This window comes from Nelumbo nucifera, chromosome 2, assembly GCF_055504915.1.
Source record: "Nelumbo nucifera cultivar China Antique chromosome 2, China Antique-T2T, whole genome shotgun sequence".
NCBI classification, from domain to species: Eukaryota; Viridiplantae; Streptophyta; class Magnoliopsida; order Proteales; family Nelumbonaceae; genus Nelumbo; species Nelumbo nucifera.
In genome coordinates this window covers 30610874-30624646 of record NC_142650.1, presented here as the reverse complement: position 1 = coordinate 30624646, position 13773 = coordinate 30610874, and the positions used below count along the sequence as shown (strand labels likewise).

General features: G+C 38.1%; 1 protein-coding gene, 1 long non-coding RNA gene and 1 pseudogene across 2 annotated transcripts; 1 reads left to right on the top strand and 2 right to left on the bottom strand.

Moving 5' to 3' along the window:
* Nucleotides 1–1472: 1472 nt before the first annotated feature.
* LOC104603365 (putative carboxylesterase 2) lies at nt 1473–3497 on the bottom strand. Its single transcript, XM_010267378.3, has one exon. The coding sequence runs from the start codon at nt 2756–2758 to the stop codon at nt 1643–1645; it is 1116 nt and encodes a 371-aa protein (XP_010265680.1). The 5' UTR covers nt 2759–3497; the 3' UTR covers nt 1473–1642.
* Nucleotides 3498–7750: 4253 nt separating this feature from the next.
* LOC148802068 (uncharacterized) lies at nt 7751–8402 on the bottom strand. The gene is made up of 2 exons (XR_016081913.1): nt 8191–8402; nt 7751–8056 (listed from the first exon to the last, which is right to left on the bottom strand). It is a non-coding gene; the product is annotated as an uncharacterized LOC148802068 (long non-coding RNA).
* A 3535-nt stretch (nt 8403–11937) lies between these two features.
* Nucleotides 11938–12048, top strand: LOC148802067 (U5 spliceosomal RNA; annotated as a pseudogene).
* Nucleotides 12049–13773: the final 1725 nt, after the last annotated feature.

Here is a 13773-nt window from a genome sequence, read left to right as displayed (position 1 = left end):
TCAAGCTTGATTGAAATCGAGCCAAACTCAAACAGCTCATGAAAAGCTCGGCTCATTACCACTCCTACCGTTGAGTTCGAATTCCATTAGGGCAATACCCGTTTGAGAAGACTTTAGAGCCTTGAATTGGGAATATCTCCCTACTCATATGCTTTATTTCATGGGGAGATATTCCCACTGCAAGAGGCTGTTGGGACAGTGTGCGCATGGGATTGCCCTGGCCGATCTCTCATGAGCTCACATCGTTTGTCCCGTGAGGACAGAATTTTTTCTGTCCCGTCCAATGAGAGACGAAAACGCGACCCTCCCGTCTTTCTTTCGAAACTAACGGTGTTAGCAGTATGGGCTCTTAGTCCATCTCTTCTTCTCCTCCCTCTCAAGTCCCACCACCTCTTCATAGCACTAAGAAACAGCCCAAATCGCACTGCCATTGGAAACGACTCTAACCATCACCGCTGTCGGAGCAAACCTCGCCGCTACAACCCTCTTATCCCCTCTATCTTCTCTTCTCCTCCCTCAATTGTTGGAGACGGCAAAGCTCCATCGTCCGTGCATGTTTGATAAATTAATTAACCCAAACCACATCAGCTCATGAATTTACTAATTAAAAGCAAGGTCCATCGATCATCCAGCTTGGGCGGTACACATTTACAAAATTGTATTATAGTGCACAAGAAGAAAATTAATATTCCATTTTGATTAAAAGGGCCATGGCTTATAATATGTTTTGTTAGTTGCTATTTGAAATTTTGAATAGATATAGAAAAGGGTGAAGGTCGGCAATTAGGAAAAGCTAAGAGATTATTGTTGACAGTGGAGGTATTAAATTTGACTTGGGAAATGAGGTGGAGGGATGATAATATAACAACTTCTCAACATGAAGCCACGTGAAGGACAGAGTAGTTCGACACACATCAAAATATGTGATTGCCATGTGTTGCACTCTTGATCGGTTGGGTTACTCATCTGTTAAAGAGAAAAATCCAAACATTTGTGTTGTGCAATAGTAGTGTTTCAGTTTGAGATGACTAGGGTTAATAATCCTAAACTGGAGTCCAGAATTACTGAATTGTTATAATTCTGTTGCATTTTATTCGCACTTTTATTCACTTTGTGACAAGTATCCCAAAAAGGGTTGCAGTGGCGAGCCTTGCCCTCTTCAACAGTTGAGGGAGGAGAAAGAGAAGAGAGAGGAGGTGCGAGGGTTGCAGCAGTGAGCCTTGCCGTTTCCGACAACGACGGTTGAGGGAGGAGAAGAGAAGAGAGAGGGGATGCGAGGGCTTGTTCACGGCGGTGAGATCGACGCTGTGTGTTGGTGAGGGTGAAGGGGTGGGAATAGAAAGTTAATTATATTTAATTAAATTTTGGAGTCCAAACTGTCGTTAATTCTGAACTCCGTCAGTTTCAAATGAGATTGGGATAGGATGGCGTGTTCTCGTGTTTTAATTCTGTCCCTATAGGGGACAGACGATGCGAGCTCATCTCTCCTCCTCTAGCTTTTATTAACAACAAAAGTAAAATACAAAATTTAAATTCACGAGGATGCCATTCTTTATCACTTATTTCTCATCATTCGTATTAAAATCATTATCACGTTTAGTAGTAAAACAAAACAACGACAGAAGACAGAGGAGTCGGATGGTTAATCTTCAGTGTCGACGTTGAGGAAGGATGTGAAGCGTTTCATCAGGGCCACGGCATGTTCAGTAGTGGGATTCATGAGATAGAAAACGTGATTCTCCCCGTCGGACTCCATGAGCTCCGCCTTTCCTTTCCACCCGCTCTTCACCAGCGTATCATAGTAAAGCACTCCTCTGTCTTTCAGCACGTCTTTTCCTGCCACCTCCACCAGCACCCGACTGCACCCTAATTTCGACAGGCTGGGTGCACCCTCCGCCTCCGGGTTAATGCGTGGGTCATCGAGGCCCTTCGACGTCGGACACGCAATCTGCCACGTCTTGTCTGCTAGCATCCTCAGATTTTCTGGGGTCTGTGCCTCATTCCCAATCCTTTTTTCCCCCCAAAAGTAAGGACAGATCAAAGCAGCACCCAGAATCTCCACGCCGCCGGGCAACTCGTTGACCTCTTCCCCGGCTCGCATGGCCAGGTTATGGACGATGTTGGCACCCGCGCTGTCCCCGGCCAAGAAAACTCGCTCGAAATCCACATGATCCTTCAACCAAGGCTCTTCGGGGCCGCCGGCCGGGTGGTCCGTGGAGTGGGAGACGGCCCACTTGAGGACCTCCCATGAGTCGTCGTAGGCGATCGGGAGAGGGTTCTCGGGGGCTCTTCTGTAGTTTACCGACACAGCAACCACATTGGCTTGAGCTACCACGGAATTGAGGTAGAAGTGGTAGGTCGGAGAAAAAGCAGTCTCGACGATGAAGGCTCCACCGTGAACGTATACGAGAAGAGGGAGTTTCTGATCAGGTTGGTTGGTGGTTTTGGGGAGATAGATCCTGGCACCTACTTCGGTTTTGGTGTTGATGGTTACATCCTTGGTTGAAACACCGGTTTGGGGATCCAATCCTGCCACGATGATGTCGTTGCCTATAAGCCTCTTTACGTGCCCATCTTTATATTTTATAAAAAATGGAATAAGTTGATAGTCTATTTGCTGAGACGTGCTGCTTGAATCAATCAGAGGAAGAAGAAGAAGAAAAAGAAGAAGAAGAGGAAGAGTTTTGTTTGCATCCATTAGAACAAGAAGAAGACGATGATGACGATGGAGGAAGCTGGATGCTAAGCTTGTTAACATTATGAAATTGAGGGAGGTGGGAGAAGAACCGGGTCAGAGGGCCTATGTGTCCTTGTATGATAACTCGTGCTTCAAAATGAACAACCTCGTTCGACAATGTCTTGATGGTTGGGCTTGCAACTCTCCGATCCGCATAGCTACACGGCTACACGCACCGTCGCCGGCAGAAAGACTCGGTCGAAGTCGATCGACATGATCGTTCAACCAGGCTTCAGGGCCGTCCCCTCTCCAATAGCCAATAGGAGGTAACCCATTATACATCCCTTTGAATTTTTCCTTTGACTACTAGAAGCCAAGCTTAAGCCCAAGAACACACTTGATGCAATTGAAAATCAGGCCCAAAACAAGCCCATCTCGTTTCGATTCCTATCATTCAATGTTTTAAAAATCGACCCGAGGCCGATCCGTTTTTGCCTTTTGGGTCGCGTGTCACCCGTTCGTTTGGGTTAAATGGTTCAAACTGTGTCACATTAGCGTATTTGTATATATATATATATATATATATATATATATATATATATATAAATGGTGTGTACAAATATATATTTTAGTAATAAATCATGTATAAATATGTTTTAGATATGTTATATATTATTTTATATTTAATAAATGTTTTTTATTTAGTTTTTATTTATAAAAATATTAAAAATTGTAAATTGAGGCCACAAGAGGGTTTTTTTCGCAAAAATAGCAGGGCGTAGGCACCTTGGGCGCATAGATCTCGAAAATTTACCAAAAAAAAAATCACCCCAATCGAACACCAGAGTACAAAGTTATGGCCTCTGAAAGTTTGCATGTATTCAGTGTGCAACCTGCGAGCTGATCGCCAAGTCGAACGGGTCAATAGTCAAATCGGATGGGTCAAATGGTTCTTGACCAAGCCAATGGTTTTTGACTATATGATGGGTCTTGACTGAATTGGACCTAGAATCCTTAATTGGGTGATGGTTTGAATGGTTCAATCAGCTGGGTCAACGGCGGGTTGAAACATTGCAATCATTTGATTGGGAAGAATCAGAATCTGATTCTGGAATGATTCCTCAAGAATGACCATTTCCACACCTCCCTTAAGAATGAGAATCCCATTCCAATTAATTCTGATTCTCATCTGAACCAAATTGGTGGGGTAATAGACTATTCCAATTCTGATTCAAGGATAGGTTGTATCAGTTGTAGAAAGGGGATGTTGCTAGTAGCCCTTGTATAGGGCTACTAATAAGTGGGGTCTGACTTTCTGAGTCATGACATGGGAATCGGCTTCAGTCAGGGCAAAGCCCGTTCGAGCAGCTTTTACTGTCTTGCATTGAGAATATCTTCGTACTTATATGCTTTATTTCATGGGTAGATGTTCCCAATGCAAGGTATCAAAAGACTGTTAGAACAGTGTGGGCACAGGTTTGCCCTGATAGAAGCCCATCTCCATGACATGGTGTATCAGTCCCGAACCCATTATTAATTGGTTATTTAAGATGGACTCAAAACCATCCCAATTCAGGCTAATCAGGTCTGATCCAACACCTATGTTAATAACAATTTAAAACTTCATTTTTGATAATATAGTTTCAATAGAAAAGGCCTGAATGTAATCTCTCCTGCAAGCGAAAACTCAATGCACAACTGCACATAACATCCATATTCACATTAGAAATATCTCTCATACATGTATGTTAAATTTATAGGGAGAATCTCATCACTGTAAGATATTTCATACATTAGAAATATCCATCTTCACATTAGAAATATCCATCTTCACATTAGAAATATCTCTCATACATGTGTGTGTAGAATCCCGTCACTGTAAAATGTTAAGGTTGTGTTTGGGAACAATGCAAATATGTATGGGTGTAAAACGGTTCATATAAATTACAAAATGGATTAGTTTTGCATTGATAAATTTACCTTCTTACCAAACAGACTTTTAGCTGTAATGGATATAAACATGAATTCCAATAAAGCATATGCCTTTTTTTTATCAAAAGCCTACTTGAATGCAAATTCACTTTTTTTTTTTATTGATGTACTTTTATATCTTATTATCAATGTAAATATGCATTGGTCTATCATTTGTCAATGCATAAATGTAATGTTGTCAAATACATGCAAAAGTGAGTCAGAGTGCAAATTTACCCTGAACCAGGATTTACACTTCATTTGCATCATTTCCAAATGCAGCACAAAACTGTTTATATGTTGATAAATTAAGTGTTTTTAACAAAAATTATCTTATGTAATTATCAATTTTATCCTTTTAAACATTAAATACAATAAGAACTACCAAAAAAGGAAAATTTTATATATTATTAACTATATAATCATTTCATGTCTCAATCAGTTCCGAGAACAGCAAGAACTAAACTTCAACCAATTATTAATTGGGAACCAGAACCAATTGGTTTAGTCAGTTAATGGACTCGTGGGTCATTCTTTTTGTTGTTAAGTTAGCTGTTTGAAGTCCGAAAAACTAACTTGCTTTGTAAACTTCACCATTTGGTAAAACTATTATATATTGAGACCCTCTTATTTCTTTTCTTACTGGCATGAGTCATTTACATTCTCAAGAAAATTTAGGTCAAGTTGATTTGTAGGAATAGGGGTCTGGAATCGGAATAGGAGTGAATCATTTTGATTCCAACTGTTTGGTTAGGTGGAATCAGAATTTCATTCTTATTCTTGATGGAATGACATTCTCCCATTTGAGAAAATGGTCATTCCCTCCCCTCCCTTGGGAATGAAATCTTATTCCAGCTTATTTTAATTCCCAATCTGATTCCTATCTTAACCAAATGGACCCTTACTGTTTTGATTTCATTTTTTTGTTCTTATCAAATAATAAAGTATTTAGGGAAAATTTCTTAACAGTACCCTGAACTTTAGGGATTGTGTCAAGTTCGTCCCCGAACTTTAAAACGTGCCTCTGTAATATCCTAAACTTTCAAAGTGTGTCTAATAAGTACCTACCACCAGTCAATACCGTCGCGTGACATTAGGTGTGCATTAAATAATTTCAAAATGACAAAACTATCCTTTATGATATTTTTCTGACTATTTTTACCAATTTCGTCTGAGTATTAAAAGAAAGAAATGGGAAGAAGGGTTATGAAACTGGATAGGTAATCACTCGGTTGCAGTTGATCATTGAGCGAGGGAGCATAAAAAGGGGAGAGGGAACTTCAACAATTGATGAATGTCTGGTTTCATAACCCTTCTTCCCCTTTCCTTCTTCTAACACTCAGACAAAATGGGTAAAATTGTCAAAAAATATATCATAAGGGTAATTTTGCCATTTTGAAACCATTTTAATGCACACCTGATGTCACATGATGGTGTTGACTAACGGTAGGGACCTATTAGATACAATTTGAAAGTTCAGGGTACTATAGAGACACATTTTGAAGTTCGGGGACTGACTTGACACAAGCCCCAAAGTTCAAGGTCTGTTTAAGAATTTTCCCAAATATTTAAAATAATAAAAATATGAATAAATTATTGTAAATAACCCATGTTCTCCAAAAAATTTTAAGCAAACCATATATATCTCTTGGAAGTGTAAGAAGCAGGCAATAATCTACTATTTGTCTGTTGAAGAGGAGTAGGGCTGTCAGGACCCAATAAACCCAGTCCAGTTCGGATTTAGTGCATTTGGACTCAAAAGGGATTTTCTCTTTGAGTCCACTAAAATTTTGACATGTCTTTCAATGTCAGATTGGTCATCATCGGCGACCGGCTGAAATTTTACTGCGGGTTATGATTGATAAAAATATTTTTAAATAAATTGATAAATATAAATTTTTTGTAAAGAAATCTAACTAAATATTGACAGAAAGTTCGAAACCCTCATGTTCTTATACTCGAGCTCTTCTCCCCCAACCATTAACGGGAAGACAAAACCTTCCTCACGGTTGTGGCTTTGGATTTGCAAAACAAATCCTTACATTCTCAATCCAAACGCAAGTCAAGTGTTGCTCCTCCAACTATTAATGGGAAGACAAACCTGGTTTTGGCTTTGGATTAGCAAGACATGAAACATCTTCTTCCTCCATACTAAGCTTAAAACAATAATAGCTCCAATTCTCCAAAGATATCTTTTCAAGAAAAATATATTCAAGCAGTCATGCTGTCTGTCACACACAAGGTTTTCTTTCATGATAGGCTCTAAAAAATTTCTATTTTCAAAGGATTCTTGGGTTTCAGATTTTAATACGAAAAAGTGGTATTAGGGATTTTTGGATAAAAATCATTGAGTTCATTAACTTGATCGGTGTTGACAACTTGCCAAAATGAGTTAGAATTAGGATCTTCAGTCTTACAAAGGATTCTTGGACACAAATCAGCGGGTTCATTAGTTTGAAACTTTCCGTTAGAGTTAGGATGTTCAGTCTTACAAATGAGTTAAGAGTTTGAAACTTTCCGTTAATAACATTACTATCATCGCACAGTTGTCATTTTGTTGCAGTTTGAACATCATTGATAAGGCTTAGGTAGTTGTAAGTGGTGGCCAATTAAGCATGAAATGATGTATCAAAATTTTAATAGATTCGAAGATAAAATCCCTTCGAGTCCAAACGCAACCAATTCAGACCCGACCCAAGCTATTATATATATAATATTTAAATAAATGTATTTATTTATTATTATTATTGAGTCTTTTGGGTTTGACCCAATTATTCCAAGAACCGATCGATTCGATTCAGGGTCCTCAATATTTCATGTCGGCACAGACCCGACCCATGACTTAGGTAGCCTTATTAAGCCCATTCATGGCCCTATGAGCCTTCAAATTGATCAGCAACTTGGTTACTAATATTTAGTCTCCAACTTTGAGAAGGGTAACGGTGTATATAATTGATTTGCACCCTCCCAAAACTCATGGTGGGTTGAAGTTTTAGAATCTAAACGCTCTATGCACAAGAAAATATAAAAAGAATCCATATCTAATTCCATATTATTTATTGTTATATATAAATAATAAGCAAAGTAAAAAAACATGAAACATGAACTAATATCCAAATTTTCAATATTTATCTTCCAACAATATACAGATTAGGAAGGGTTGGAATTAACATAATACCACACCCTATTTGTGCCTATACCGATTGGGAAATCCCAAAACCTATTCTGCCCTAAAATCCGTTATTCAAGCAAAAAAAATGTCCATTCATCAAAGCAGTGTAACACGGAACTGATTTCATGGTGCAATTTCGTGGATTTTATTTAGATACCACAAACATAATATGATAGTACCCGTGCATCAAATACCGGGAATTGGGTTTCCACCCTAGGTGTGGAATCACGCATTTACTGAAACACACCAAGGAAATTATAAACAAAAAAAGAAAACGAGAGGAAGAAAAAACTAGTTTATTTAGAAAATAGGAAGTCCGAAGCTTCTTATTTCATTCATATAACTTCAGGCTTCAGAGTCGATACTTTACCTGTTACCTCATATAGACTCCAATGGAGTCAAGATCCATGCCGCTTCGTCCATGGAAACCCACGATTTTCCCTTCTTTTACAGGAACAGAGAAAGGCGTACCTCCTTCTGAAGAACCATAGGGTCCGTATGGCCTGACATTTGTAGTGAATTCGTTTGATTTTATTACCACGTGTCCACTTCCATCCTTCCAACGTCCGCCAAACGTCCCGCTTATGGAAGTCAGAAACTCGTGAGGCCAATTTAGGTGAATCTACGTACATATATACATACAACCAACAACCGTGAGGAGCCTGTGAGGGGGAGAGAGATTTTTGTAATGCACTGGATAGCTCTCCAAGCCCAATTCAAGCTTGGGCCCAACACCCAGCCCACTACTAAATCTTGTTCATAACAACGACGAGATATATATGTTGTATCTATATTATTATTTTTTACAAGGTAAAGTGAAAATGAGATCTTAGGGTCCGTTTGATTCGTAGTTGGAATTAAAATCAGAATTGAAATGGTCTTATCCTATAGTTTGTTTGTTTCAAAGAAGAATAAGAATGGGGATTAAAATAAACAGGAATAAGATTTCATTTCTAAGGGAAGGGTAGGGAATGACCATTCTTTTAAGCGGGAGAATGCCATTCCAGTAAGAATGAAAATGAGATTCTAATTCTGTCCAACCAAATAATTAGAATCGAAATAGCGCATTCTAATTCCGTTTCCATACCCCTATTCCTGCAAACCAAACCAAACAGGGCCTGAATGTCATGCCGCTCTAGAAGCCCTTCTTTTTGCTAAGGATAATGGTTGGATGAAGCTGGTGTTCTGTCGGATGCTAAATACTTGATGGACATTATTCAAGTAAAAAGTGACACTTTTGATGATTGGAGATCGGATTTTATGGTGGACAAAATTTGAAGTTTAATAAGTAGCACTGTCTGTCAAGTTTGAGATCACATCAGCCGCCACAGGTGCCTCACATGCACATCTCAGCGTGCACTGAGAACTCATACTTATCATTGAGAGATGTTCTCAATACAAGGTTAGGATGTGCTGTGGGGCACAAATGTGAACTCATCAAGTTTCTACTCAGATTGTTAGTTGAACCAGCTCATTTATATAATGGGCTTGGATCTGTTTCCCACAAGCTCTTCCCACATCCCAAACCACAAGACATCGCTGCTTCACATTAGGAATTCTCCCTTGTCATTCATGGGGAAGTGTTCTCAATACATAGCAGTGATGTTCTTTAGGTAGGGATGTGGGAATAGTTTGTGGGCAGCAGATCAGGAGTGAATAGCTCAAAAATGTTAAATCCCTGGGTGGTTTTTGTGTGTGGGATTCTCCTCCTCCATGGCTTGACTGTTTTGGTTGTTTTTTTGTTGCCTTTTAATATAGGACTATGTACTTAGGCACCCCATATAGTTACACGTATTTATTAAAACCTACTCTCTATTTTGTGTATTACTAAAACACCCCTATAGTTTGCATATGTTTTACTTAATTGACCCTCCATCAAGAACCATTTGTATTTCCATCTTATAATGGTCACATGACCCCTTGAGGCGTGCTGAAAATATGAAAGGGCATTAGTCGGAGATTTTTATTCGAAAAGTAGCTCTAATAATTCTCTCATGAACCTTTTAGAAAACAAATAAACCCACTCCCCACATTATAAGTTTGTTTGGAAAGGGAGAATATACTATATGTGATATGAGAACTTTTAGTTTTTTTTGAAAAAAAAATATCTTAGGCCTATACCCTTTGACGAGAGCAAATCAGCCCCCTACAAGATTGTCCCCCATAACATCTCACAGCACATCCTTGCTGTGTATTGAGAACATCTCCCGATGATGATACCAGAAATATGGGATGTGCTGTGGGACGTTGTGGGAGCCAAACGTGCTTTGCCGGAGCTGAATTTAGACTCTTCCTCCCTTATTTTCCTATTTAATGGTGTGGTTTGAATAGAACTTTTAGTTGTTAGGACGCTTTGTTCGGGAGTTTCTTCTCTAGTGTTTATCTATATTGGAGGTTTGACCCTTTATTTTGGCGTTTATGGATTTACGTTGCAGAGTCCTCGATCACAAGCTCTCTCTCCCAGTGCTCAGAATTGGTATTTTTTATCCGCAGATTGGTCGATAATTTGGACTTTGCAACAATAGGGGTTACACAGTAAACCAATTTTGCAAAACCCAAGGATAATTTAAATATTTTGACTTATATTTTAATATAACCGAGATATAATTGATAAGGGTTACATGATGTTGATGATGATTTTAATATATTACCGAAAATATCTTACCAACCGACAGATGAAGGACCAAACTAAAATTTTTTTTGACATGAAGTAGATGAATAGTAGATTATTAGGTATTGCTCCGTTAAATGGACGATCATGATAAAAAATTAGATCTTCGTAATTATCATATAATCCAATTTAATGGACAACAATTAGTTTTTTCTTATCAAAAGTGAATGGGGCTCAGTGTTTTATGACTACTTTAGGCTGCCTTTACAAATGACGTAAATAAGTATGAATGTAAATATGTAGAGTGTAAAACAGTTCATATAAATTATAAAGTTGGGTTAGTTTTGCACCGACCAATTTACCTTCTTATTAAATAGATTTTTAGTTAATAATGAATGCAAATACTAATTCCAATAAAGTATGTCTTTTTTAGCAAAAGCCCACTTGAATACAAATTTACTTCTTTTTTATTGATGTATTTTTACATCTTATTATCAATTAATGTAAATATGAATTGGAAAATGTGTTTTATGTTATTTGTCAATGCATAAATGTAGTAATGTTGCCAAAAACAGGCAAAAGTGAACCAGAGTGCAAATTTACCCTGAACCGGGATTTACACTCCAATTGCATCGTTTCCGAACGCAGCCTTAACTTCAAACTTTTTTTTAATCCAATAGCATGCCTGCTTTATGGTTCTTCTCAAAGCCATTTATCTTTTTTTCAGGTTTCTTCTCAAACTATCTTTTTTTTTTTTAGTATCAAAACAAGTCGCTTATCATTGTTTACTTTTATGGTCTATTTGGTTGGTGCGACTGAGAAGAGAAAATGGGAATATGCTCTTTAGATTCCCATTTTCACTCATTTGTGAATTCACAGTGATTCCCAACCCTAAAATCAAGTTCCAATAAACTTCCAAAGTGATTTAATGTGAATTCACAGCATTTCTAAAAAATGGAATTTGACTAAAACTTTTCTATTGCTTCGAACCTACCCAACTCAATTTGTAGCTTAAAGCTTGGAATTCTGTGAAAGGCTTCCTCAGTCTTAGAGGCTTTGAGGCTTAGAGCTTCATCTATCTATTCTTGGAGGATTGAATTTAAAGCTAGTTGAGATGATGGAGGGATGAGTGCATTTTGGAGTTGGATACTTTTGAGTTGATCCGTAATTCCTTAGCTTATTGAGTCGGGGAGTCTCTTGCAAGAGAGTTGCGTTTCTTTCTGGTCAAGGATATCTTCTCCCGTGCTGGAAACTTTGGAGATTTCCTTTTCTTTTGTGAACACGCTCGACTTCCGTGGCCCAACAAAGTTGCAGCAAAGGGTGTTTGATGTGGTATACAGGTTGTTAGTTTGGTTTGGTGTTTGATGCATCTGTTTAGTTTGACTGTATGTCTGTTTTATGTCCACGGTTGACAGAGTTGATTGTGCCCTCCCTAAATCCCATATCGGACGTGAGAGGAATAATCTTTAAAGGCGACTTTATATTAGATTTATTTCAGTCAGAATTAATCTTTAAAACATGGCGAACTATTCCTTCGCCTTTTACTAAAGAATACCGTGTGCTCGTTACATTCAGCGGCATACGCTTATTCTTGAAAGGCTTTCTTAGTTCTGAGATGGCCTCAACAAATCATTAGTTCCAATTATTTTCTCCTCGAATGCTTAATTCTCTCTCTCTTACGGTATCGTACCGGTAAGCACATATTAAATCTCTTGGTCGAACAGTTTTTCATGCTAATTTCTAAATACTAACAGGCAGACCCATTTTTGTTTTGGCAAAGCAGGGGCTATTGCCTTAAAGCCACCAGGGCTTTTGGATTCTCCCCTAATTTAAACTTGTTGGTTTTTCATTGACGAAAGCAAATGACTTCACAAGTCAGAGAAAGCTTCTTTGGTTTGAACATAGCCTTAATTCTTGAGAAGATGCAGAAGTAGTTATTGAATGCCTTAAAACAGCTCAAAAATGGTCTTTGTTTACTACCACTGCCATCGTGATTTAAGCCATCTCTCCGCTCCATATTTGTGTAATTTGTAATCTTAGCTTTCAGAGGAACATTTGAAAATTAGGAGATGAGCTGCTAGACTGTCAGAGAAGGTTTTCTATTTTTAGTGGGGTTTATAAGGAAAAAAACTAACACCCAGTGTGTCCGGTTGGTTGATGCTGCTTCTTGAATGAACCACCTATTAAATTGTTTTCTTTTCTTCACTCTATAAAGATTCAACAATTAATTTCCAGTTTAATTAATGATCAAAAACACTTTGAAAACTGGATAACACATGCAATTCTTAATCTTGACTTCTATGGTGGATTTGGCGATCCAAACTAATTCATGTGTTAATCCATTTAACTCTCTTCCTTTGTGGCATAGCCCTTTGAGCAGGTTATCCCTTTTATTGATCAAATTTTGACATGTAGCAGCGGTTTTGGGAACCCAGAAAACGTCACCTTTCAACTGTGGCAACATTTTCAATCCAAGAGTCATCTGCAGTCTCGCATTCAAATTCTGTACTCTGCTCCTAATGATCTTGTCCTTTTTAGATTATATACTCTTGGTTCGAGTTTAGTAGCATTAGTCAAGAACCCGAATTGGATTTTGACTAATTTTAACGAGAATGCCAGCATTAATCAAGGTCTCAAATTGTGAAAGTTCAGAAAGCCAAGAAGAAAGAAGAAACTGCACTGTTAAGAACATGTTATGGTGTTACATTTTAATTTATCAACACTTAGTGTAGCTTCTGTTGTTCAAGTAAATTGATAATGCATTTACTTTTGTTCTTCGTAAGCCTTCTTTTGATGTTATTTGGTAGCAATATGTTGTTTTCATGATTATCTACATTAAATGCAATTAAAAGACCAGAGTGACTCATCTCTTTCAGTCTTCCCCTTCTCATTCTTTATTGGGTTCTTTTAATTGTTGCAAAATTTATCATTGATTTTCATGAACTCATGTTTGTCTAAACTGAAAAGCAAATAGGATTAATTGATTACTGTAATACTCCTATGGAAACACAAGTCTTTATTGAACTTAGCACGAGCAACAGATCAAGGAATCCAACAATGTTAAAGGTTTCAGAAGGCAGCTGAGGTAATGTGAGCTCCACTGTCCCTCTCTATATATTCTAGTTCTTAGTTACACCATGTGCCACAAGAAGTAACAACCAGAGATTTTTGATTGAGGACACCCAAATTGTACGAGCAGCATGCATGGCAAAGTTGGAAATCATCCTGACTTCGAATCAGAGGGGAATGCCTTGTGATAGCAAATCTGCACCTTCTGAACATATTCCAATGGTTGATCCAACTTTTCTCTTCTAAGAAAATGTAAACCGTTCATGAATTTAC

Coding starts and splice junctions, on each gene's coding strand:
- LOC104603365 (XM_010267378.3), bottom strand. CDS start 2,758: ATGTTAACAAGCTTAGCATCCAGCTTCCTCCATCGTCATCATCGTCTT.